General features: G+C 51.8%; 1 protein-coding gene across 1 annotated transcript in view; it reads right to left on the minus strand.

Moving 5' to 3' along the window:
* Positions 1-26885, minus strand: part of smad3b (SMAD family member 3b) — a 35553-nt gene that overhangs the window by 4692 nt on the left and 3976 nt on the right. Inside the window, exons 2-8 of the mRNA XM_064312232.1 lie at positions 10947-11140; positions 10018-10152; positions 9262-9336; positions 8663-8713; positions 4605-4817; positions 3343-3480; positions 1743-1887 (exon numbers count right to left, since the gene is read on the minus strand). Of these exons, the coding sequence (XP_064168302.1) occupies positions 1743-1887; positions 3343-3480; positions 4605-4817; positions 8663-8713; positions 9262-9336; positions 10018-10152; positions 10947-11140 (951 nt within the window). The remainder of the gene's footprint in view (positions 1-1742; positions 1888-3342; positions 3481-4604; positions 4818-8662; positions 8714-9261; positions 9337-10017; positions 10153-10946; positions 11141-26885) is intronic.

Here is a 26885-nt window from a genome sequence, read left to right on the forward strand (position 1 = left end):
GCAGCCTCCTTAGATTTGCACGGTCGCTTTTTTGACTTAGCACCTCATTGGCGTGCTCATGCCCAGCGGATCTCTCTTAATTACCCTGGTGAACCACACAAACTCAGCGCTCCACCCTGGACCCGCCACCTTCAACCCACTTCTCTAACCACTACTGCACACAGAAACAGAAGCCAGCTGCTACAACAAACACTAATAGCTAAAAATAGCCCAGAAGCACGAGGCCGGTTCTTGTAAACTTGTTTCGCTTTCCGTCTGCATGGAGGCCCCTGGGAGTTGACTGGCCTTGCACGATATTTAGCCGTGTAGAGTCCTGCTGGCGAAATGTGGCTGAAGCTGAGTGCTGGACCTGCAGGCCTCATTGAGTTTCAGTAAGAGGCAGGGGACAGTGGGAGGGGGGGCCCTGCCGGGAAACTGGGAGAGAGGGGGGAGGGACAGAGTCAGAGAGGGAGCAAGAGAGAGGGAGAGGGAGAACTCAGAGTGGGTGTCGAGTGAAATCCGATTCGGGTCCCCAGTTCCCGCACATGCTCAGTTTCCCTGAGCCGGCCGCCTCCCTCTCACAAACACACTCCGCCCCAATCTGTCTCCGTCCCTCCAACCTTCTGCTGTCACGCCAACTCATTCAGTTTAATTCAATCTACTCCAGTCACCTGCTTTTACACTGGAGACATCTGCCCTCGGTTCAGCATGTCAGAGGAGCAGCCAGTTTGTAAAACCAGGCTGAATAATTTAACCTCTGCAATTCAATTAAGCCACTTTGCTTTCTGAAGCCTGTGTTTACGCTTATCTGAGCCCATATGACAGGGAACACTTACTATTCCAGGCTTGAGCTTCCCCTCACAGCGCACGGGCTGTAATTGTTCTCCAGAGGGTTTAGATTATTTCAGACTGTTCATTTGTACGCTTTCAGTACAGTTTATTTCCCCGTTATTTTTCCTGGATGATGAACTAACCATTTTGCGTGGCTGAATCACGCTGGTTCATCTGCTATTTCAATTGACTTTTTTTCCAAATTCAAGTTTGTCGTGGTTGGAATTCTGCTGCTGCTATTAACAATGTTAATGTGGTTAGTAACAGTAATTAGCAACTACATTACTCTCTCTCACACTCTCTCCCACACTTTCTCACACCCTTACTCCCACTCTCTCATGCTCTTACTCTCACTCTCTTTCACTCCCTCTCTCTCTCTCACTCTCTCTTACTCTCACACACTCTTGCTCTCTCACTCTCTCCTATTTTCTCTTACTCCGATTTGATGCACAAACTCTCACTGGTTCCCTTCTCTCACTGATTCTCCCTCTCACACACTCGCTCTCCTGCTCCCTCTCTCTAAAAACACAACTGTTTCTTATTAGCCCCCCTCCCCCGCTCCCCCACCTCCTGAAATACAGGGAGTAGCTCCTCCTGCGCCTCCCTGACAGCTCCATTCAAACGGCCCTCATTGTTTGGCGAGGGCCCTGATAAACACGGCCCGTCCCTAAAAAGAGTTTACGAGCCCGTGCGCTGGCGGGAGGGGCTGTGGCTGGGGGGGGGTGACTCACGCCGCTGAACCCCCTGCTCCCCCCCTCCTCCCACGCTCGCTGCGCATGCCTCGGCCGAGCAGGAAGCGCCCGTTCTGACGCAGGCTAACTGCGCAGCCCGTCCACTCTTCTGCACTGAACAGTGCTGCTCTCACGCTCCAGGACAGACCTGCAGCAGCGCTGCGCTCAGTGGGTGTGGTCTTTAGGCGGCAGGCGTGTTACCTGTACTCCGCCCCCCAGCCCTTGACGAAGCTCATGCGGATGGTGCACATGCGGGTGAGCTGGTACACCGCCTCGAAGCCCTGGTTCACCGACTGGGCCAGCAGGGCGGCAAACTCCTGGTTGTTGAAGATCTTCAGGTTGCAGCCTAGGGGGGAGAGGACAAAGAGGACTTAGGCATGTGTGTGAGGCTCAGAGGAAATACAGGAAGGTGTGGACGTGGAGCACGTGTGTGAGGCTCAGGAAGGTGTGGACGTGGAGCACGTGTGAGGCTCAGAGGAAACACAGAGCTGAGATGGGGATGGCTCTGTGAACAGATCCATTCGTGCACATGGGTCTGGCTGTGTGTCAGTCTGTGTGGGGTTCTGGTTGTACAGAACAGGGGCCCAGCAGGGGTATAATCAGGGGAGTCTTCCCAAGCCGTGTGTGGGTCTGTATGCCTGCGTGCGTGTGAGAGAATGCAAGTGTATGTGTATATGGCTCTATGTATGTGTGTGCGTGAGTGTGTGTACTGGTGAGTATGTATGTGTGTGTGTGTGTCTGTGTGCATGCATCAGCATGTGTGTGTGAGTGTGTGTGTGTATCTGCTTGTGCGAGTGTGTGTAACTGTGTGTGTGTGTGTAACTGCGTGTGTGTGTGTATCTGCTTGTGCGAGTGTGTGTAACTGCGTGTGTGTGTATCTGCTTGTGCGAGTGTGTGTAACTGCGTGTGTGTGTGTATCTGCTTGTGCGAGTGTGTGTAACTGCGTGTGTGTATCTGCTTGTGCGAGTGTGTGTAACTGCGTGTGTGTGTGTAACTGCGTGTGTGTTTATCTGCTTGTGCGAGTGTGTGTAACTGCGTGTGTGTGTATCTGCTTGTGGGAGTGTGTATCTGCTTGTGCGAGTGTGTGTAACTGCGTGTGTGTGTGTGTGTGTGTATCTGCTTGTGCGAGTGTGTGTAACTGTGTGTGTGTGTATCTGCTTGTGCGAGTGTGTGTAACTGCGTGTGTGTGTGTATCTGCTTGTGCGAGTGTGTGTAACTGCGTGTGTGTGTATCTGCTTGTGCGAGTGTGTGTAACTGCGTGTGTGTGTGTAACTGCGTGTGTAACTGCGTGTGTGTGTGTGTATCTGCTTGTGCGAGTGTGTGTAACTGTGTGTGTGTGTGTGTGTGTGTAACTGCGTGTGTGTGTGTATCTGCTTGTGCGAGTGTGTGAAACTGCGTGTGTGTGTATCTGCTTGTGCGAGTGTGTGTAACTGCGTGTGTGTGTACTCGTGTCGAGTGGTGTAACTGCGTGTGTGTTGTATCTGCTTGTGGGAGTGTGTAACTGCGTGTGTGTGTATCTGCTTGTGCGAGTGTGTGTAACTGCGTGTGTGTGTGTATCTGCTTGTGGGAGTGTGTGTAACTGCGTGTGTGTGTGTATCTGCTTGTGGGAGTGTGTGTAACTGCGTGTGTGTGTGTGTATCTGCTTGTGCGAGTGTGTGTATCTGCTTGTGCGAGTGTGTGTAACTGCGTGTGTGTGTGTATCTGCTTGTGCGAGTGTGTGTAACTGCGTGTGTGTGTGTGTAACTGCGTGTGTAACTGTGTGTGTGTGTATCTGCGTGTACATGTGGCCTCCCTCTCTTACCTGGTGGGATCTTGCAGACGGTGGCTGGGTGCCAGCCGTAGCGCTGGTTGCAGTTTGGACTCTGGACAAAGATGGCGCTGTCGCTGAGGCATTCGGCAAACACCTCTCCCCCGATGTAGTACAGCCGCACCCCCCTGCCTGGAGCAGGACAGGGCTTTCAGTACTCACACCTTACAGCACTACACTGCCCATAATACTGTTCCACATAATATCATCTAAATACTGAAAGTCTGTTTACATGTTCCGTGTAAAATTTGTCATCGTAATTGTGCACAGTTGTGTACGTGTCCATAAATGAGGAATGATTTTTTTCCAACTTTATTATTTTATTGCTTTCACTTCACTCATCATTTTGAAAACCTTTTAGCTAGTGTGCTTTTAATAAGCACTCTGGCAATTTCACTGCTAAATAAAAACAGTTGACTGTCTGACTGACTGGCTGGCTGGCTGATTGGCTGGCTGGATGGCTGGCTAGCTGGCTGACTGGCTGGCTGGCTGATTGGGTGGCTGATTGGCTGGCTGGCTGGCTGGCTGATTGTGGCTGGCTGATTGGATGGCTGGCTGGCTGGCTGGCTGGCTGATTGGCTGGCTGATTGGCTGGCTGGCTGGTGGCTGGCTGGTCTGGGAGGCTGATTGGCTGGTCTGATTGGCTGGCTGGCTGGTTCAGGCTGACGACTGTGTACGTAGGGAGGCGGTCAGGGGCTGGCGCGTACGTGTGGCTGGCGGGGTGGCTGTGGCTGGCTGGTGGCTGGTGGCTGGTGGCTGGTGGCTGGTGGCTGGTGGCTGGTGGCTGGTGGCTGGCTGGCTGGCTGATTGGCTGATTGGCTGGCTGGCTGGCTGACTGGCTGGCTGGCTGGCTGGCTGGCTGATTGGTGCTGGCTGATTGGCTGGCTGATTGGCTGGCTGATGGCTGGCTGATGTTGGGTGGCTGTGGCTGGCTGGCTGGCTGTGGTGGCGGCTGGCTGGCTGGCTGTGGCTGGCTGGCTGGCTGGCTGGCTGGCTGGCTGGCTGGCTGATTGGCTGGCTGGCTGATTGGCTGGCTGGCTGGCTGGCTGGCTGGCTGGCTGGCTGGCTGATTGGCTGGCTGGCTGGCTGGCTGGCTGGCTGGCTGGCTGGCTGGCTGATTGGCTGGCTGGCTGGCTGGCTGGCTGGCTGGCTGACTGATTGGCAGGCTGGCTGGCTGGCTGATTGGCTGGCTGGCTGGTTAACAGGCTGACAGACTGTGCACGTAGGGAAGGCGTGTCAGTGCTGAGCAGCAGTACCGATGTGCCGACGGGTGAGCTCCACGGCGGCGTTGCGGTTGACGTTGGAGAGCAGGCCCAGGCAGAAGCGCTCAGAGTTGGACGGGTCAGTGAAGCCGTCCACAGTGAGCGAGGGCTGGGAGGCGTGGAAGGTCTCCCCCACGCGCTGGTTCAGCTCATAGTAGGATATGGAGCACCAGAACGCCGGCTCACAGTACGTCACCGGCTGCAGGTCTGAAGCACAGAGAGGACAGGTAGTGAGCACACGCACTCACACTCACACGCGCGCACACGATCACGCTCATACTCACACACACACTCACACTCGCACACACACTCACACTCGCGCACACGATCACACTCACACTCACACTCGCGCACACGATCACACTCACACTCGCGCACACGATCACACTCACACTCGCGCACACGATCACGCTCACACACACACACACACACACACACTCACACTCATGCACACGATCACGCTCGCACTCACACTCACGCGCGCACACGATCACGCTCATACTCACACTCACACGCGCGCACACGATCACGCTCATACTCACACTCACACTCGCGCACACGATCACGCTCGCACTCACACTCGCACTCACACTCGCGCACACGATCACGCTCGCACTCACGCTCGCACTCACACTCGCGCACACGATCACGCTCGCACTCACGCTCGCACTCACACTCGTGCACACGATCACGCTCGCACTCACGCTCGCACTCACACTCGCGCACACGATCACGCTCGCACTCACGCTCGCACTCACACTCGCGCACACGATCACGCTCGCACTCACGCTCGCACTCACACTCGCGCACACGATCACGCTCGCACTCACGCTCGCACTCACACTCGCGCACACGATCACGCTCGCACTCACGCTCGCACTCACACTCGCGCACACGATCACGCTCGCACTCACGCTCGCACTCACACTCGCGCACACGATCACGCTCGCACTCACGCTCGCACTCACACTCGCGCACACGATCACGCTCGCACTCACGCTCGCACTCACACTCGTGCACACGATCACGCTCGCACTCACGCTCGCACTCACACTCGCGCACACGATCACGCTCGCACTCACGCTCGCACACACGATCACGCTCGCACTCACGCTCGCACTCACACTCGCGCACACGATCACGCTCGCACTTGCACTCGCACTCACACTCGCGCACACGATCACGCTCATACTCACACTCGCGCACACGATCACGCTCGCACTTGCACTCGCACTCAGTTCCCCAAGGGGTGACCAACAAACCCACCCCCCCCCCCCCACACACACACACACCATTCAGTCAAACAGAGTAAGTGCAAGTACAAATACAAGCTTGAGTTTGGAACCTCAGTGTAATTATGCTAATGTAGATTTGATGATACTGCTCATAACATACTCATACCATAACTGCCTCTAACCTCCAAGCAACTTGTGTATGCCATTACGGGAACTTTCCCCCCGGAAAAATGGTTTGATTCCTGGTAACTGCTTAAGCTCAGAGGTCACAGAACAAACAGTGTAATCATACTATCAGAATCAAACGCATACTGCGTGTAACATTTTCCAACCTTAATCAATTACGCTACTGTCACCAATAAAAATCTTTCCGTTTAACAAGTGTATCTCACATGCATTCAAAACGTGAAGCTAATCAGGCGCACGGCTTCAGTTTACCCACAATTACCCATCATTTACCAAATTCTCAGATGCGTTGACGGAAAAAGTAAGTCATCCGTCATTTTGAGGGACAAGGAAGCGGACTGTTCCTAAAACAACACGATTGCGGGCTGTAGCCAGCAGGCCTAATGCAAACCTAACGCTGGCTGCATTCTGATGCTTTCCTGAAAGACGGTCTCTGTAGTAGACTTGCGGTAGCTGTTTGGCAGTACGCGGAGTAGCCACCCCCATAATCCACTACAAATGAGTCATGACGACATGAAACTCTGCAAGGGAATGAGGCTTATTTACGATCGACCAGAACAGTCATGTTTCAAGATGGGGCAACGCATTTGATGACAACATGGTGCATGTTAACTGTTAACAGAAATTCTAGGTACCTACTTAGATCATTAAAGCGGTCAGTGCAGATAGCTAATGGCTGGTACTTCTAACCAGAAAACTAAGACAAAAGGGTTAAAAATCAAGGACAGGAAAAAGGTAAGGGTGGATAACTGCCCCCGCCAAGAGAAACGGCTGAGGAAACACTGGAACCAGCACATGTGCACTGAACCCTGCGGTACCGACCCAGGCCAGCAAGTATGAGGGGAAAGTCCAGACTGGGAAGCAGAGCAGGCTGGGGGGGAGAGAGACAGAGACGGAGCAGCGGGCCGGGGTACTGCGCTACCTCCGAATGCGCCTCCCAGAGGCAGAGGGGAGGGAGCAGCGAGACGGAGGAAACGCCGAAAGAAGAGACGGAAGGGCAGGGAAAACAGTGACATCAGCACCTCGCTCGGGTCCCAGAAAGGCTCGGGAGGCCATCGGGAGCGAGATCCTCAAACTGCAGGGCCGTGTGCACCGCCCCCAGCAGGAGGACCAAGCGAGGCTAAATCAAAGCGCCCGTTTGTTATCTGCACAATAGCTGTGCCGGCGGCCCCCTGCGATTTTCCGCACAGATGTAATAACCCACAGGATATTATTATTAATATGAGCATGGGCCGGCTCTGCCCTGGCACTGCTGTGAGCTCAGACGGGCAAGAGACAAAGGCTCCTTTCATAGGAGGCTTCCTCTGCTACAGCACAGAGGTCGAGCTTCTGAGAGCACAACTCACACAGCAGCACGTCTGAGTGTGTGTGTGTGTGTGCGCGTGTGTGTGTGTGTGTGTGTGTTAGTGCTTTTGTGCATATGTATGTGTGTATGTGCTCAGGCACACACATGCATCCACACACATACAGACACATGCACATACAGACACATGCACATACACACGTACACACACACGCACACACGCACACACACACACACACACACACACACACACACACACACACACGCACACACGCACAGACGTGCTGAGACGCACGATAAATTCATATACACAAACACCTACATTCCTACATCACATACATAAGCTTGCTTACACATGCGCACATACACACGCACACAAGCACGCATGCACAGACACACGCACACACGCACGCACGCACGCACGCACGCACAGACACACGCACACACGCACACACGCACACACACACACACACACACACACACACACACACACACACGCACACACGCACAGACGTGCTGAGACGCACAGCGCTGTCTCTCTGCTGTAACAGGCAGGGCTCACACCCTCTGACAATTATAACGCCCTGGAGATTACAGCCTGCGCAGCCCACACCTGGATCACAGTATTTTACACACTCACAGCTCTCCCCTCCCCCAGCATCAGGCTGCTGTGTGCACAGGCTCTATTATTACCCCCCACCTGACCAGAAGAGGGGCTGCTGAAAATACTCTCCAGCAGGCAAAGACCCTCTTTAGGATCAAATGAACCCTACGCCCCCCAGCCTCCCCCCATCCAGGGGAGGTATTTACACAAATAAGCATCTGTGGGCTGGAGTGCCATCTGAGCACGTATGTCGAGCCTCACCAACTCTCGGTCACGCTGACCGGCCTCTGTGAACTGCGCCCCTGCCTGTGACTCATCGCCTGTCCCCTAATAACGACACGCTGGGACCGGTCCTCCACCCAGACCCTCAAATCCCCACTTCAAACATTCGACCGCCATGGAACATCCGCGTTTTACGTCCGTGAAAATGAAGAATGCCAGTTTCTGCATCACTAAATTAGTTTACCTCAAAATTAACGGAAGCTTATCCCTCCAGAGGCCAAACTCAGATTTATTTCAGTTAGCCTGTTAACTTCAAGCACATTTCATGAATGTCAGGGAATCCAAATTTAAAAAAGGACACCTACAGACAAACAAGAACAGACTGAATCTAATAAGGTGAAATGTTCTGAGACGCCCCAGTACTGGCTGTTTACACAGAGCACAATCGCAGGGCTGATCCGCACAGGCCGACAGTGTTGCCGTGGACGATCAGTCCACTTACCCAGGTTGGTGTGTGCTGGAGAGACGGGGTTGGGCGACAGGTTTGGGGACCCTGTGAAAGAAGAGGAGGAGGCCTGTGAACACTAGAGCCAGCACCCAATCAGAGACAGCCCTCATCTTCCAATCATTTCTCTTACATCACAAACACAGTTCAGCAGCTTAAAAACTCACCACATAGCAAAGAAATAAATTAAACTGCAGTGAGTCAAGAGTTAATTCTGATAAAAAATAATAAAATAATAACAACAACAGCAACTATTATTATTATTATTATTATTACTACTTTATTTATGTAGCACTTTTCATACAAAGGTTAAAAGACCCAAAGTGCATCACAGACAAGCACATGTATTGACAAAATTGAAATGGATAAAACAGAAAATAAACTGATGAAATAAAAAATAATAACAGAACACAGTGATAAAAGGCAAAAACTAATTAAAGCTGTATTTACTGACTTCTTTTGGAAGGACAGCAAAAAGAGCACTGCAATGATAGAGTCTGCTTGTGATGAACGCGTATGTGAAGCCCTGAGAACCGGACTGTGCCCATGTGTTCTACACCCAGCCCTGCGTCTCTACCGCTTCAGTGAGGCCTTACCGGCGTCCATGCTGTGGTTCATCTGGTGGTCGCTGGTCTCCCCGTCCTCACTGAGGTAGCCTGGCGGAGGCGTCTCTGGAACACACACACACACGCAGACACGCGTGTCACTTCTTAAAAACGCCCGCCCACACACACACACACACACGCACGCACACGCATGCATGCCACCAGACAAAACCGGCAGGTCAACACGTCCACGTGCAGTGAATCAAGATCACACACTGCTGTGCCTACACCAAGCCCACCAAGAAAACACCCCACATACTCATATTTATGAACGATAGTTTAACAGAAACCAGCAATAGCCCCTAAGAGGCACTTTTGCGAGTGTGTGGAATAAGGCTAAATCTTGCTGAATGCGGCTTGCATGCATCATTCTGCTAGCAAGCAAGCAAGCTGAAGTTTCAAAAAGGAAACAGTGTCAGAATAGAACTTTCGTTAGGGGGACCCCCCTGAATTCTGTTTTTCGGCGTGTATGTGTGCATGTGTGTGTTTGTGCATGCACATTGAGCGTGTGAGTGTGTGTGTGTCTGTGTGTGTGAGTGAGTGTGAGCGTGTGTGTGTGTGCTGTGTGTGCGTGGGTGCCTGCGCAGTGTGCGTGTGTTTGTGTGTATATATGTCTCCATACTGTGTCCAGCAGTACTGCCTCAGAACAGGACTCATTGTAAAAGCGTGCCCCCCTCAGCCCAGTCTCCTCCTCTGGAGGCCAGCGTCCCCTGCAGGCCGCACAGGTGTGGAGCCACGCCCACTCACCGGGGATGTAGTTGCTCTGGGGCTCGATGCCGGCGGGGAAGTTGGTGTTCTCGGGGATGGAGTGGCTGTAGTCATCCAGTGGTGGGAATTCACTGGGGATCTCTGTGTACCGAGGAACCAGGACCGGGGGCAGCACTGTGGAGGAAGGACAGACCGTGACCTTTCACACAGGAAACAAATCATTATAATAATGAGAATATCTTAAAAATGTAAAAATATTGGTAAAATGCCACAAACACACCAAATAAGACAGCAAGTAAATAATAAAATACAGCACATTATAAACACAACAAAAACAAGACTGAGAAGGTTTTTTTAATAGTGGTATGAATATGCCACCACTGGTTCCTAACCCTGTTCCTGGAGATCAACCATCCTGTAGGTTTTCATTTCAGCACACCTGATTCAGCTAATTAGCAGCTCAGGGAGATCTCTAGCTGTTGAATGAGGTGTGCTTTGTTAGGGCTGGAGTGAAAACCTACAGGAACAGGGCTAGGAACCACTGATGCATAGGGGGCCCTAAAAGGCTCAGGCAGGCCATTTCAGCCATGGGTAAGCTTAGCCATCCATGGACTTTCAGTGTGTCTGGACACACATACTGAAGCAGTCTCAGGGGTCACTGAGGGGCTGGGCCATGTGAGTAATATGCCACCCTGCCATGAGCAAGTCACCCTTTAGAGGCCGATAACCATCACGGGGGTCATCGACACAAACTCTCCATGGCCTTTCACACAGGAAACGGGCCGCCTACACTTCAGCAGCTCAGAGAAAGGCAACCACTCTGACCTTCAGCCTCAGGGCTGAGAGCAAACAGGCCCACCGCAGGCACGCAGCACGGGGGGGGGGGGGGGACACTCCAGCCTTTCACAACAGGCCCACGCGCGCGTCCACACGCACACGCACCGAGCAAGCGAACCGCACCCACTCACCTGGCGTCTCCACCCTCTGGTAGTGGTAGGGGTTGACGCACACCTCGTCCTTCTTCATGTGGAAGGCGAACTCGCACAGCTCCATGGCCCGCAGCTCGTGGTGGCTCTGCAGGTCCGGCCAGCGCCACAGCCGGCAGTATATGACATGGGGCAGCCCCTTCCTGTGGGACACCTGCAGGCGGCCATCCAGAGACCTGCAGAGAGAGAGAGAGAGAGAGAGAGGATGACTTAACATTAGCAAAGGGCCAGATGCTGCTAGTTCAGCCCAGCTTCATCAGAATGGCACATTCAAATGAGAAGCCAGGGCTCGAGGACCCTCCCATATCATTCAAACTTAGCATTGTTCAACTGAAACCAGGTACATCGCTGGCAATACATCAGAAATGCCAATTAAACTCATCATTAAAGCAATGAAAGCATCACCCAATGGCGCCTTTTACTGTAGTGAGGAAAACAGACTGGAGTGCAAATACCAAAAAACGTGCCGCAGCTTGAAGTCAAAGCCGAGGAACTTCACACACGGAGAGTTCTGTGCACTGTTACACCCGCAGTACACACATCAGCGCTCAACTATAAAATGACCATTAGAGTTTGAAATGCAATTGAGTCTCTTTCATAGAAGAGCTCTTACAGCAGTGTGTGTGTGTGTGTGTGTGAGAGAGAGAGAGTGACCAGAAAACAGAGAACTTTATGTCCTGAAGCACAGAACTATACATAGCCTGGATATTTTCATTTGATATGCACAGTGCAGCGGATTGTGAGTGGAACTAATGGTTATTCAACCGTCTTCATTACAGAGAGAAGGCGTGTTCAAGGCTGTACATTCTTAATGAGCGTGTGGATAACATTTACATAAGCGCCGTTAGCCTAGCGGTGCTGTCATTGGCCCAGAACTAGCGCAGCTCACCGAAGCAGCACACAGCTGGAGTCAGAACGCGTTTCTGCACACCACAGACAAAAAAAGGAAGCGGTCTGCGTGGCCTGTAAACACCCAGCCACTTCCTCCAGCCTTCCACTCCACAACGAACCCCGGTAACACATTTAAAAAATCAAAACTAACGGGGGTCGAGTCAGCGCTCCGAGCCCACCGTGGAAGGCATGAGACCGCCCTTTACTGTGATGTCACGGGCCTCTGACCCCTCCGCCATTGGCTGAGGGGTTGGGAAGAGACACCAGATGACTCACTGGGCTTCATCCCCTTGCCCCCGCACCAGTCCCCTGGGTGAGCAGAAGGGCTGAGAGGTGTCCAGGGAGACCACAGCATTAGAGCACACTGAAGGGGCCTGTGTCTGCTCTGGGATGATCACCGCTCTGAAGGGACCCCTTTGAGGCACTGGTCAGTCTCCATTATGGGCCCACATTCCCTGCCCCTGCTAAGAGGACATATTTCCCCTGTAAGATCACAGATAATGATTTACAGGAACTGGTGGAGGGAAGAGCCAAATAGCCTGCACGTGCAAAAACACACACGCACACACGCACACACTGCTCACATGTGAAAAGATCCTACCGCCTTATTTAGACAATAATCAGTGTTGCAGCTCAAATAAGCCCCCGCCCTCCCCACTGTGTTGCAGCCTGCAGAGCTAGACAGGAAGTAGGAGATGAGCAGCGACAGCTCAGCGCGAGCCTCCATTCACAGCGGCCCCCGCAGTGTGGGGGCGGGGCCGGAGTGTGGCGCTTCGGCGGGTCACAGCCTGCCCCTGCCAGCCGAGCGCTGGGGAAAGGGAGCACGCAGGAGCACGCGGGAGCACGCGGGAGCCATCGATTCTCACCGGGAAAATTGGCTAAACAGCCGCTCTCAATCACAAAACTAATTTGACCCCCTAACCCCGCAGGGCAGGCCCGCCCTCTTACTCCCGAATACCCGCCCCACCCCCCTGGCCTGCTGTCACCAGAGTGGGGAAGGGGGACGACTGAGATTTGGAGGGGGGAAGGGGGGGGGGGCTTAGCCCCCTCAGCTCAGACTGCCCCAATCTGCATCTCTAATCTGAGCACAAACATGGCAGGCTCCGGCACAGAGAGCGCCTGGATGTGCCAGCGGTCTGAGCCCCCGCCTCGCCCCCCCTGTGCGGCACAGGAACGCGGCCGCTCCACCGTGACACAGCGCCGGGCAGGGAGCACAGCGCCTGAGCAGGGAGCACAGCGCCTGAGCAGGGAGCACAGCGCCTGAGCAGGGAGCACAGCGCCTGAGCAGGGAGCACAGCGCCTGAGCAGGGAGCACAGCGCCTGAGCAGGGAGCACAGCGCCGGGCAGGGAGCACAGCGCCTGAGCAGGGAGCACAGCGCCTGAGCAGGGAGCACAGCGCCGGGCAGGCACAGCACGGCAGGAGCACAGCGCCGGGCAGGGAGCACAGCGCCTGAGCAGGGAGCACAGGCCGGCAGGAGCACGGGCCCGGGCAGGGAGCACAGCGCCTGAGCAGGGAGCACAGCGCCTGAGCAGGGAGCACAGCGCCTGAGCAGGGAGCACAGCGCCGGGCAGGGAGCACAGCGCCGGGCAGGGAGCACAGCGCCGGGCAGGGAGCACAGCGCCTGAGCAGGGCTAAGCAATCAGCCGCTACAGCGCCCAGCGCGCAGCCTCAAACTCAACTCCATTTCACGCCCCGGGGTTCAGATGGCGGCGTGATGTGATGTGTAACAGTGTGGTGGCGGGACAGTAACACCGCGCTGCTGAACCCCACTGGCTTAGTGAACACACAGCTGCACTGGCGGATAATGCGTAAGCTCTGCACGTCACCGGGGAAATGGCTGCTCCAAGCAAACACACGCAAACTAAAACAACAACAGCCACAACAATAAAAAAATATTTATGAATAAATTAACTGATAATAACAATAACTCAAATAATAATAATTATTATTATTATTACAGAAAAACATAAGCTGAAAGGTTTTGGGCAATGACATGTCAATGACATCAATGTAAATTCCATCTTTTCAAAAAAAAAACACATTTCAATGTAGATTTAGCTAGGTCTATAGGTCTAACGAGTCATGAATAGGGTTTGGCATCAAAACTCGGGACAAGGCACCGGTTCCCATAGGACCAGCAACGTTACCTACCGGACCGAATCGCAACGTAGATTTTGGTGATTAATTTTGATCTGTACTAACATTACACTTGCTTGGTCGACTCATTAGCAAGCTAGCTAAATAAACTTAGTAAAAAAGGCAAAAGCGAAATGGTCTAAAGTGTGGCTGTATTTTAACTAGAAGGATTCAAACATTGGGATGTGGCTTTGTAATAAAAAAGATGTTCATTTTTGGCATCTGCTCATTCTTTTAAATAGACTACCGGTTAAAAAAAGTCAAAATCAAAATATGAACGATACTCATCCCTAGTCATGAAACTGCAGTAAGTTCAGATGAATTACGGACTGTGGTACTAGACCACTTGTGATGTAATCGGCAGGAAAAGGAAGGAAAAACGCAAAATTACTGAAGTTTGGGGCTTTATTGAGTGGACTTGGGAAGTTGTTTGTGAACTCTGTCCGTTTACATGAGGCCAGAAGGTATAGAAGTGAATGTTCTTAAGGACTAGGAGTCTATGCTCATTGTGGTTATTTCTGTAGGAAACCCTGAAATGTGCCAAACTCTCAATTCTGCATAGGTATGGGGCATGCCCCGCCAAGCCTGCCATCCCCATCAGCCTGACAGTTTAGTGGCATCTAATAAGGGTGGAGGGATCGGCCCTGTTCACAGCCGCACTCCACTGCAGAGGCAGCAGGGCACTCTGCAGCATCCACTCTGTGAGCGACACAGCAACAAGCTCCACTGGAGAAACACGCTGACAGAAGCTTTGGTCAGTGCTCTTCCCGCGGCAGCAAGCCAATACAAACAGGCTTGGTACAGACACGCAGGTACAGACGGGCTGCTACAGACAGGCTGGTAGACACGCAGGTACAGACGGGACCGGTACAGACGGGCTGCTACAGACAGGCTGGTAGACACGCAGGTACAGACGGGACCGGTACAGACAGGCTGGTAGACACGCAGGTACAGACGGGACCGGTACAGACGGGCTGCTACAGACAGGCTGGTAGACACGCAGGTACAGACGGGACCGGTACAGACGGGCTGCTACAGACAGGCTGGTAGACACGCAGGTACAGACGGGACCGGTACAGACACGCAGGTACAGGCAGGCTGGTACAGGCAGGCTGGTAGACACGCAGGTACAGGCACGCAGGTACAGGCAGGCTGGTACAGGCAGGCTGGTAGACACGCAGGTACAGGCACGCAGGTACAGGCAGGCTGGTGCAGGCAGGCTGGTGCGGGGTAGAGTGGAGCAGACGGATGCTTTGTGAGCTCAAAGGGGGAGGGAGAGAGCCTGGACTGGGACACGGACAAAAGGAGCAAGTGTGACCGTCTGAATGGCTTCACCGCCCCCGGTCTGGCCCCCACCCCTCCCCCCCTCCCTACCCACCCCCCGGCCAGATCGCCTCAGTGGCCCATGTGCTACAAACCACACTCGCTTCCCAAATTCTGCTACAGCAATCAGGCCTTCCACCAAAAAGAAGGAAGTTAAATAATAATGATAAAAAAGTGCTCTTGACAGCGATCCACAAGTGACATCATTGCCTAACCACGAGGAGGAAGGAGGGGGCCCAAACTGAGCAGAAGGGAGGGGGGGAGGGGGTAGGGGTTAGGGTGGTAGGGGAGCGGCTGAGGGGGGTGGGGGGTTGGGGGGGTGGCAGACGGCAGTCTGGCCTGAAGCAGCGAGGCTCCTCGTCCAATAAAGCCAGAGGGTCCGGCCAAGAGCGAGTGAATGTCACGCTGCACAGCTCTGTTAGGGGAGGCCGGAAATCCCACTCACACTCCTCACCGGTTGCAACATCCCTTCAAGTGACACACCGTGTGATCCAGGCCCAGGACCTCTGCTTCCAGCCCATAAAACCCTGCATAAATCACACAACGCCAAGCACTTCCTCCTCTCCTTTTAATGCCCCTTGTGTGTCTCTTAAATATTGTTCTATTTTCCCCACGTAAATAAAAACGCCTGTAGCGTACGACTTTCAGTCCAGTCGCATTAATCACACCGCGTATGGACTCCATCAGACACTCAGCCCATACGACGCCCGTTTTCAATCTGTGTGAGTCACATTCTTTGATCATTACAAGCCGGTTTAAGAGACACTAGACGTGCCGTCCGGTCCTTATGGCGAAAGGGGACTGGATGTGAGGTGGAGGGGATGTTGAGAGCACACTGCCCTGCTGTAGTGGCACCGTACACTGCTCTTCTCTGTCTAAAGCGAGGGGGGGTGGTCCAGCTCAACCCAAAGTCAGCCACGAGCGTCCGATTTACATGCAAGTACAGATAAGAGAGTGAAGCTTCTCCAACACCACAGCGTATGGAATGTAGCTTATGGACTTTAACCAATCATAATGTTTCTCAGATGTTTACTGACTGACGGGTGTGAGGCACTGCGTGGTTATGAATATTAGACCCACCCACTATGAGGTTCACAAAGCTTTGCTCTTCTGCCACTGCAGACAAGTGTCAATACAGATAGAGCTCCGCACAGGACATTTTCCTAGAACTCGCACAAACCAGACTTCTTACCACGTCGTCGTTCAGGAAAGGGAATTTCCACCACAGCATTGCCTGTCCTGTGCATTAATCAAACCATTGTGGATTTGTCATTCTCCATTTGTTTTAAGAGCAGAAGCCAGCTAATCTGAGTATGACTCAAAGAGCTTAACAATGTGGAATTGAAATCAGACCGGATCACTGTGAAAGAGGTTTACTGCACACTCACACTCCTCAGCAATGAGACACTCACACGTGGTGGAGGAAAGACTCTCAGAAGAGGGGAAAGCCATCAAAAACAATGTCATAGGTTCCCACGCTGGGGCTTCTGCATTACGTACAACAGTAACCCAGGTAAAATACAGTGAAGAGTGCTTTACTAACATGGAAGACCCAGGCTGTAAAAACTGTAAGGACCCATGTCCATCGGAACTGAACCTCAGAAACTTCCAACATGCTGCAACAGCACTGTTTTTCTGCTAATGTTAACTAACGGGGAGGCTAACAGACGCACACAGGGATCAACATTTTAAATTATGGGATGTTTTTTCTTTGGTACTCATTTACGAGAATGTGAAGGAGAAACCACCTCTGTACAACTCCATGACTTTTACCACACGCACACATACACACACATGCACACAGACACACAAGCAGAGTGCACACACACACCACACACAGTGGATCACACGGACACAGCAGCAGAACACACACACACACACACACACACACACACACACACAGAGCGTGGGTATGAGGATGCGTCTGACCTCTACCCGCACAGCGAGCCCGTTCTGAGAGAACCCCGTCCCCCACCTAAAGGCAGAGGCCCCGCCCTGCAGCTCGTAGTACTGGCGTAAGCGATGACACGTGCAGCACAAAGCGCGCTTGTTGTCTCAGTACAGAGCGGCCATTCTGCCCCCCCCTGCGCCCCCCTACACCCCCTACACCCCCCCACGCCCCGACCCCACCCTGTCGATGCGCCGGCGGCGGCCAGAGCTTTCTAAACCTTCCACCCCGGCAGGCACCGCAAAGCAAACAGCAGCCCACACACCCTCCCCGGGGGCTCGCGGGGCATTCCTGCGCGCTGAGTAACGCCTCGCACTGCGCACACACTGCAGCTGCGCACACACTGCAGCTGCGCAGCCCCAGCCCACTGCGCACACACTGCAGCTGCGCACCCCAGCCCACTGCGCACACACTGCAGCTGCGCACCCCAGCCCACTGCGCACACACTGCAGCTGCGCAGCCCCAGCCCACTGCGCACACACTGCAGCTGCGCAGCCCAGCCCACTGCGCACACACTGCAGCTGGCAGCCCAGCCCACTGCGCACACACTGCAGCTGCGCAGCCCCAGCCCACTGCGCACACACTGCAGCTGCGCAGCCCCAGCCCACTGCGCACACACTGCAGCTGGCAGCCCAGCCCACTGCGCACACACTGCAGCTGCGCAGCCCCAGCCCACTGCGCACACACTGCAGCTGCGCACCCAGCCCACTGCGCACACACTGCAGCTGCGCAGCCCCAGCCCACTGCGCACACACTGCAGCTGCGCACCCAGCCCACTGCGCACACACTGCAGCTGCGCAGCCCCAGCCCACTGCAGCGCGCACCACTGCACTGCGCAGCCCCAGCCCACTGCGCACACACTGCAGCTGCGCCGCCCAGCCCACTGCGCACACACTGCAGCTGCGCAGCCCCAGCCCACTGCGCACACACTGCAGCTGCGCAGACCCAGCCCACTGCGCACACACTGCAGCTGCGCACCCCAGCCCACTGCGCACACACTGCAGCTGCGCAGCCCCAGCCCACTGCGCACACACTGCAGCTGCGCAGACCCAGCCCACTGCGCACACACTGCAGCTGCGCAGACCCAGCCCACTGCGCACACACTGCAGCTGCGCAGACCCAGCCCACTGCGCACACACTGCAGCTGCGCAGACCCAGCCCACTGCGCACACACTGCAGCTGCGCAGCCCAGCCCCGCACACACTGCAGCTGCGCAGCCCAGCCCACTGCGCACACACTGCAGCTGCGCAGACCCAGCCCACTGCACACACACTGCAGCTGCGCAGACCCAGCCCACTGCGCACACACTGCAGCTGCGCACCCCACCCCACTGCGCACACACTGCAGCTGCGCAGACCCAGCCCACTGCAGCGCAGCTACCAGACCTGCCCCTGCAGAGCCCTGCTGCTGCTGCTCCACAGAGACACACAGACACGCTACAGACAAACAATAGACACACTACAGATACACTACACAGATACACACACACAGAGACGCTACAGTCACACTGCAGACACACTACACATGCACACACGCACGTACACACTATACACAAGCTGCCATCAGTGACATAGCATGCAGGGAACTCAGACTGGACATTGGTCCATCACCATGTGCCTGATGTCTGTTACAGGCTGGCACCGCCAGTACTGGCACCAAACTCCCCGCCAGTGGCTGCCAGGTCTCCCAGGAATGCCGTGAAACATCTCACCGATCCATCTGCCCCTGTCAGAGATGACACAACCACACCTGGCACTCGCCACAGCAGCCTGGACAGTGCGCTGTGAATTACTCCAAATGGCACGTTCATTCACAACAGCTTCAGTGGGCTAAAACATGACTGCTCAATTCAAAACTCTGCACCTCCTGTAGCAGTTTCACTATCTGCTCATTGAGAATGCAGGGTGAACACTGTGTGCTACTGCTCAGGCCAGCTCACCACACACACGCTGAAACCATGCATCGGCTGGAGGGATCCTGTACTGGCACAAGCTGGGATTCACATTTTTGTCAGGCAATTCCCTCAGACGCTCAACAATAAAAATCTCACGGGGTCGGGTTTCACCCGACGGCCAATTAAAAATGGCCTGTCCTGCGACGGTGTGGTGGGATCTGTCAGGAGAGGCACAGGGGAAAAAGAGACAGGACAAGCTGTACTGTACGTGAGCAGAGCACGCAGCGCTGACCGAGAGACCCACTCAAACACAAGCAAGGCAAAGAAACAGCCCGGAGCTTGAGGCAGAATCAGCGCCTGAGGTGCGCACTGGGCTGAGCATGCTATAAATAAGAGAGGAGCAGCAGAATACACATAAAAGCAACGTGTTCCCTTCCACTGCGTTTCTCCACAGAGACACAGGACATTGAAACGACTGCTGCTTTGAGCTTCTGCAGGTGCATGCATATAAAAACAGAAAAATGACTTCATAAGCTAAGAGCCTAATGTAGAGGGGAGGGCAGGTGCAGAAAACGATAACATCTGTGTGCAGCCTCTTTTTTACACATTAAGCCAATGCATTTCAATTAGCCTACTAAATTCATAACTAAATTCACCATATATGTGAACCATAATCCACCCATGATATCTTTACAAATACAGGAAGGTATACCTAGAGTTAAGGGGTATAAGCCAAAATGAAAGGAGCCCTCCAAATAAATTATCTTAAAAATGTAGTTACACACCATTGTGAAAGTGTGACGAGACTCAGTTTGAAAGAATATTATGTTACACAGACTGACGCCAGACAGCTAGGGAGGAAATCGACAAGACGAACAACAGCAATTGAGCTATTGGGCCGATCACATAACAGGAAGAAAAACCTGCATGGTGACTGCAGTGTGTTTGTGTGTGTGTGTGTGTGTGTGAGAGGTAGAGAGAGAGACAGAGAGAGAGAGAGAGGAGAGTAGTGGGTCTCTAAGTCTGACTGTCTGTATGTATTGATTTCACATTTCAGGTGTTTAGCAGACGCTCTTATCCAGACAATCCACTTATACAGTTGGACATTTTTACTGAAGCAATTCACGATAAGCATATTGCTTAACGGTACAGTGGCAGTGCCCCACCTGAGTATTGAACCTGCAACCTCTGAGTCACAAGCCCGGTTCCCTGAACAGTATACTGAACTGCAGTTTCCACTGGCATATCTATCAAACCAGAGAAAACTCCTGTAAAAAGCCGAGGCACATTTCATACAGTTTATTTACCCACTGAGAAACACAGCATCAGCACAGCACAACCATCACAGATGCATATTAAAAGCCTGAAGCAACAGGTGTGGAGGAGCCAGCAGCACATTATTATAAAAATTGATGCAATTATGTCATTAAGTACAATGGGAACATTCAAAGACGTACTCTGATAGGCATATGAGATTTAAAGGACGGCAGACGTACAGTATGTGCTGTGTAATATTAGGCCTAAACATTTAAACTCTGAACAGCAAGCAATGGACAAAAACAAACACAGTAAGAATCTCTTTCCTTGTGCCTACAAAACCTATGAAAGTTCACACCACATGTGATGGCTAAAGGCAGAGGTTTTCACTGAGGAAACCCAGTGTACTTCAAACGTTTTGAGGGTGTACGTGTGCTATCAAACAGGCTGTTAGCTAATGATCAAACCGAATAGCCAAGCCCATAATGAGACAGAATGAGAAAGGAAGAAATTCCAAAAGTCTGAGATCCTAACGCAATCGCTTTTACTCAACAATTCAGAGAACAAAGGTCGCGGGCCTCCACGATTTACCCAACAGCTCCAAACCCTGCTTTCTGCACAGCCATCTAACCGCTGAGCTCCATCTAACCGCTGAGCTCCACCTAACTACTGAGACTCCATCTAACCGCTGAGCTCCATCTAACTACTGAGCTCCATCTAACCGCTGAGCTCCATCTAACTACTGAGACTCCATCTAACCGCTGAGCTCCATCTAACTACTGAGACTCCATCTAACCGCTGAGCTCCATCTAACTACTGAGACTCCATCTAACCGCTGAGACTCCATCTAACTACTGAGACTCCATGTAACCGCTGAGCTCCATCTAACTACTGAGATTCCATCCAACCACTGAGCTCCATCTAACCGCTGAGCTCCACCTAACTACTGAGCTCCATCTAACCGCTGAGCTCCACCTAACTGCTGAGCTCCATCTAACCGCTGAGCTCCATCTAACTACTGAGACTCCATCTAACCGCTGAGCTCCATCTAACTACTGAGACTCCATCTAACCGCTGAGCTCCATCTAACTACTGAGACTCCATCTAACCGCTGAGCTCCATCTAACTACTGAAACTCCATCTAACCACTGAGCTCCATCTAACTACTGAGACTCCATCTAACTACTGAGATTCCATCTAACCGCTGAGACTCCATCTAACCGCTGAGCTCCATCTAACCGCTGAGACTCCATCTAACTACTGAGATTCCATCTAACTACTGAGACTCCATCTAACCGCTGAGACTCCATCTAACTACTGAGATTCCATCTAACTACTGAGATTCCATCTAACCGCTGAGCTCCATCTAACCGCTGAGCTCCATCTAACCGCTGAGCTCCATCTAACTACTGAGATTCCATCTAACTACTGAGACTCCATCTAACCGCTGAGACTCCATCTAACTACTGAGATTCCATCTAACCGCTGAGACTCCATCTAACTACTGAGATTCCATCTAACTACTGAGACTCCATCTAACCGCTGAGCTCCATCTAACTACTGAGACTCCATCTAACCGCTGAGACTCCATCTAACCGCTGAGCTCCATCTAACTGCTGAGATTCCATCTAACCGCTGAGACTCCATCTAACCGCTGAGCTCCATCTAACCGCTGAGCTCCATCTAACTACTGAGATTCCATCTAACCGCTGAGACTCCATCTAACCGCTGAGCTCCATCTAACCGCTGAGCTCCATCTAACTACTGAGACTCCATCTAACCGCTGAGCTCCATCTAACTACTGAGACTCCATCTAACCGCTGAGCTCCATCTAACTACTGAGACTCCATCTAACCGCTGAGCTCCATCTAACTACTGAGACTCCATCTAACCGCTGAGACTCCATCTAACTACTGAGACTCCATGTAACCGCTGAGCTCCATCTAACTACTGAGATTCCATCCAACCACTGAGCTCCATCTAACCCTGAGCTCCACCTAACTACTGAGCTCCATCTAACCGCTGAGCTCCACCTAACTGCTGAGCTCCATCTAACCGCTGAGCTCCATCTAACTACTGAGACTCCATCTAACCGCTGAGCTCCATCTAACTACTGAGACTCCATCTAACCGCTGAGCTCCATCTAACTACTGAGACTCCATCTAACCGCTGAGCTCCATCTAACTACTGAAACTCCATCTAACCACTGAGCTCCATCTAACTACTGAGACTCCATCTAACTACTGAGATTCCATCTAACCGCTGAGACTCCATCTAACCGCTGAGCTCCATCTAACCGCTGAGACTCCATCTAACTACTGAGACTCCATCTAACCGCTGAGACTCCATCTAACTACTGAGATTCCATCTAACTACTGAGATTCCATCTAACTACTGAGATTCCATCTAACCGCTGAGCTCCATCTAACCGCTGAGCTCCATCTAACCGCTGAGCTCCATCTAACTACTGAGATTCCATCTAACTACTGAGACTCCATCTAACCGCTGAGCTCCATCTAACTACTGAAACTCCATCTAACCGCTGAGACTCCACCTAACTACTGAGATTCCATCTAACTACTGAGACTCCATCTAACCGCTGAGCTCCATCTAACTACTGAGACTCCATCTAACCGCTGAGACTCCATCTAACCGCTGAGCTCCATCTAACTACTGAGATTCCATCTAACCGCTGAGACTCCATCTAACCGCTGAGCTCCATCTAACCGCTGAGCTCCATCTAACTACTGAGATTCCATCTAACCGCTGAGACTCCATCTAACCGCTGAGCTCCATCTAACTACTGAGACTCCATCTAACCGCTGAGACTCCATCTAACCGCTGAGACTCCATCTAACTACTGAGACTCCATCTAACCGCTGAGACTCCATCTAACCGCTGAGACTCCATCTAACTACTGAGCTCCATCTAACCGCTGAGACTCCATCTAACCACCAGCTGACTTCATATAATATGTATTGGGAAAGCAAATATTGTCATATTGACAATAATATGAAAAATATATATGATATTTTGGCCATAATGCGCAGGCCTACACGGAGCTCCTTCTAACCGGAGATGGCATTTCTCTGTTTAACAGTGTGGCCGTACAGCCATGACAAGGAAGGATGGAAGACCTGAAATCCCGCTGGGGGAAACTACGAAACTTTTCTGTCACTTTCTTAGTGACTTGCGTGCCACTGCCTCATCCCACAACACGTGTGCACGCCCACACGCACACACACACACACACACACGTCACAGCTTACACCAGAGAAATAAAAAGGCCAGCACATTCATCTTCTGTCAGAACACACACAAACACTCACACTCACACACACTATCAATTCCACAATGCAGTGGGAATCCCCAGCATCAGACCTCTCCCTCGTCTCCCCCATCCTACGCTCCGCCCCCCTCCCACCCCCGCATCACTCACCAGCTCGCTCGCCTAAACAACCTCTGCCTACTGAGTCAGCACACCCCAACGTGCACACACCCAGACACAAGCACACATGTGCGGACAAGACAGGATCCCAGGCCTGGGCCCAGGGCCAGCTCCTGCTGGAAAGCCCGGGCCGCTGTAAGTTCAGGCGGGTGGAATCCACCGCTAAAGGGCGCCGGCAGCTACCAGCGCAGAGCCAGCGGAGCCGTCTGTAGCCTCCTTCCGTCCTCACACACAGCCACCGCCCATTCAGAAAGAAACAGACCATGAAACTACACAAGGACTACTTCCAGCGTCCCACTGCCACACGTAAACATACCCAAAACTAGACTGAGGGGACCTTCGCTCGGCAAGCCAGGAAAACAATCTTACTCATCGTTCCCGCACGCGAGCAGAAAGCTCGGCAGTGCCACCGCTCTGACGCCCGTTTCAAAGGCTCCCTTTAATTACGTGACACACTTTGCGACTTTCAAATGTTTATCCGGTGAAAGCTAACCTGTGGTCAAGTGATGGTCGCACTTTCTTCTTTTTCCCACCAGTGGGCCCTCCTAACGTATTTTTTCACATTATTCAGACGAGGGAAACGAGGGGGTTGCTGCACATACAGGGATGGGAGCACAGGAAGCCATGAGCCGCGAGCCGGAGGGTCCACATAGTCTTTTCGGTTTTGAATGGAACAAAGTTGTGCCAACAGAGAGAGAGTAACTGAGAGAGAGAGAGAGAGATGGAGAGAGGCTGAGAGCACGAGAACCACACTGCAATGCCACAGGCCCACTTCGGAATGACTATCACTGTTCTCTGCCCCCAAAAGCCACAAGCTACGCAGACTAGTTACAGCCCCGCCTTTGGCTTAGTCACTTTAGACGTCATATCTAGATTATATTCTCCCTCAACTACAATGCCTTCAAACAAAAAGCAAGGCAAGAAAGTCTGCAACAAACATTTGAGAACCACACATCCTAGAGCTCAGAAGCTCTGACACACTACAGCCTCTCACTGAAAGAAACCTCAAGGAAGAAAAACTGGGTTTCGACAGACATAGTAAGCACATCTTCAAAGAAGGGAAAGATTCATCAATAATCCGCTGAAACCAGAACGATTGGGAGTCTCTACATCACATGGTCTTCGTACAAATAAAGGTTGAATTCTCACTTCGTACACCTCAAGGGTGCCAAAAAATTTGAATGTGGTCAGCGTGAGGTGCGGTGAGAGTAAACACAAGGCCCCGTGGGAGTAGCAGCCAGCCAATCCTCTATTTTTGTGCCCCCATGTCAAATCCTTATTTTGGCTTACATTTCCTAATAATAGATAATAACAAGCCATTAACACAGATTCTGATTCACAGATTTGCCCAAGTTGCCCATGACAAAAACAAGGCCTTTAGTTCAAAGGGTATATTTAGGACTGATCTGCATATGCACAGGAAATGGAGGAGGAGCACTTTCTGTTGGTTACGAAGAGCCCAGAATCCAAACACTTGACCATGCTTTACTCATTTTGTTCTTAACTAATGAAAGCTACTACACTCTTGGGCAACAGCATCACCACTTTAAATCTTTTTCAGCTGTATTGTGTAACTGCACATGTCTTGTTTGTGAGTGCACACCAATACATTTGAACTCCTGAAGTACATCCTGTTTTTACTTAGTGCTTCTTTGTTTAGCACTGTGTGATGACAGAACTGCAAAGTTAATAAAGTTCCATTCACAGGGAAAATTAAGTGCTTCTAACCTAATCAAAAACTGAGTAGTGAACAGTGACCACCTCTGCAGAGAAAGACCCTTCACATTTCCATTTGCATGAACTGCAGTCTTTACCATAAATATAACGCCTAGTTGGGGTGTATTCGGACCTGAATACCCCATTTGGAAATGCAAGATAATGCTTTATTAATTAATATTTCTTCCTGAAGTTGACCAATGATATTTTGAAATTTTTCTTTTTTAATTTGTTGGTAAGTTGAGGAAGTACAGAAAGGAACTTGTGATTTACAGAAAAAAAAGTGAACATTAAATAGAAATGAGTCACACTTCCCAATGTCAAAAACTGGAAATACACATCTTGCTCTATAACTGCATTTTGGGTCCATCTAAAATCATCCAATAGCTGCTTAATGACTATAAAATAGTGATTTTTCATTTTTTTAAAACCGGCGCTTTCTAATGCATTTCTCGGCACACTGACAGATGCATTAATTAACAGTGCAGGAGGAGGTTAAAGCTGAGCTGGGCTGTCAGAAGCCACCAACACTGCAACTGCTGTTCACCTCCCAGTGTCTCCGCACTGACACCACGCCTCGCTCGCCTGCTCGCCCTGTGTGTCCCTCCAGCACTTTCCTGCTTTCAGTTTCTCTGCAACTGCCACATAACGTGTGGCACTACATTCTTTTATGAAATTAATTACATCATACAGTTAATATAAAAACAGTAATGTTTTTGATAATTCAGGAAGGTTATTATTATTTGCCAGCAGTTGTCAACTACTGACAGGTTAGTACCATGCTGTGTCTCATTAGGTGCCATCTTTTGGAATGCCAAAGCAGAAAAAGTACTGAGATCTAGCTTACAGTTGTTTGGTTAGCTCATAAAACAATGTATAGCTGAAAATGAGAGCCTGGAGTAATGCGATTAATCATTCTAATAAATAATACAAATTAAAATGTGTGTGATTTACAACACTCACATGCACATGCCCAACCAGATACCATACCATTTCACAAGGTGGTAACTTCCCTTCACTTCACTTTCCAAGCCCTTCCACATCCAAACCAAAACACACTCTAATCCAGCCAACTCCTCCCCTCTCAGGTCAAACGGTCAAACCACTGGCCATCATCCCCAGCACAGTCAACCCATCCAACCATGACAAATGAGATTCAAACCAAGCAAAATTATAGGCTTGAATGTGGATTTAAATGGCAGAAAAGAGTAGAAGAAAGCTGCAGCCATCTTGTGCACGATACTGATGCTCCATGCCAGTCACCAGCCTAGAAAGAGCAGACTGCAGGCAGCAGCCAGACCTGCAAA

The sequence above is a fragment of the Anguilla rostrata genome, chromosome 16, assembly GCF_018555375.3.
Source record: "Anguilla rostrata isolate EN2019 chromosome 16, ASM1855537v3, whole genome shotgun sequence".
In the NCBI taxonomy this organism is placed as follows: domain Eukaryota; kingdom Metazoa; phylum Chordata; class Actinopteri; order Anguilliformes; family Anguillidae; genus Anguilla; species Anguilla rostrata.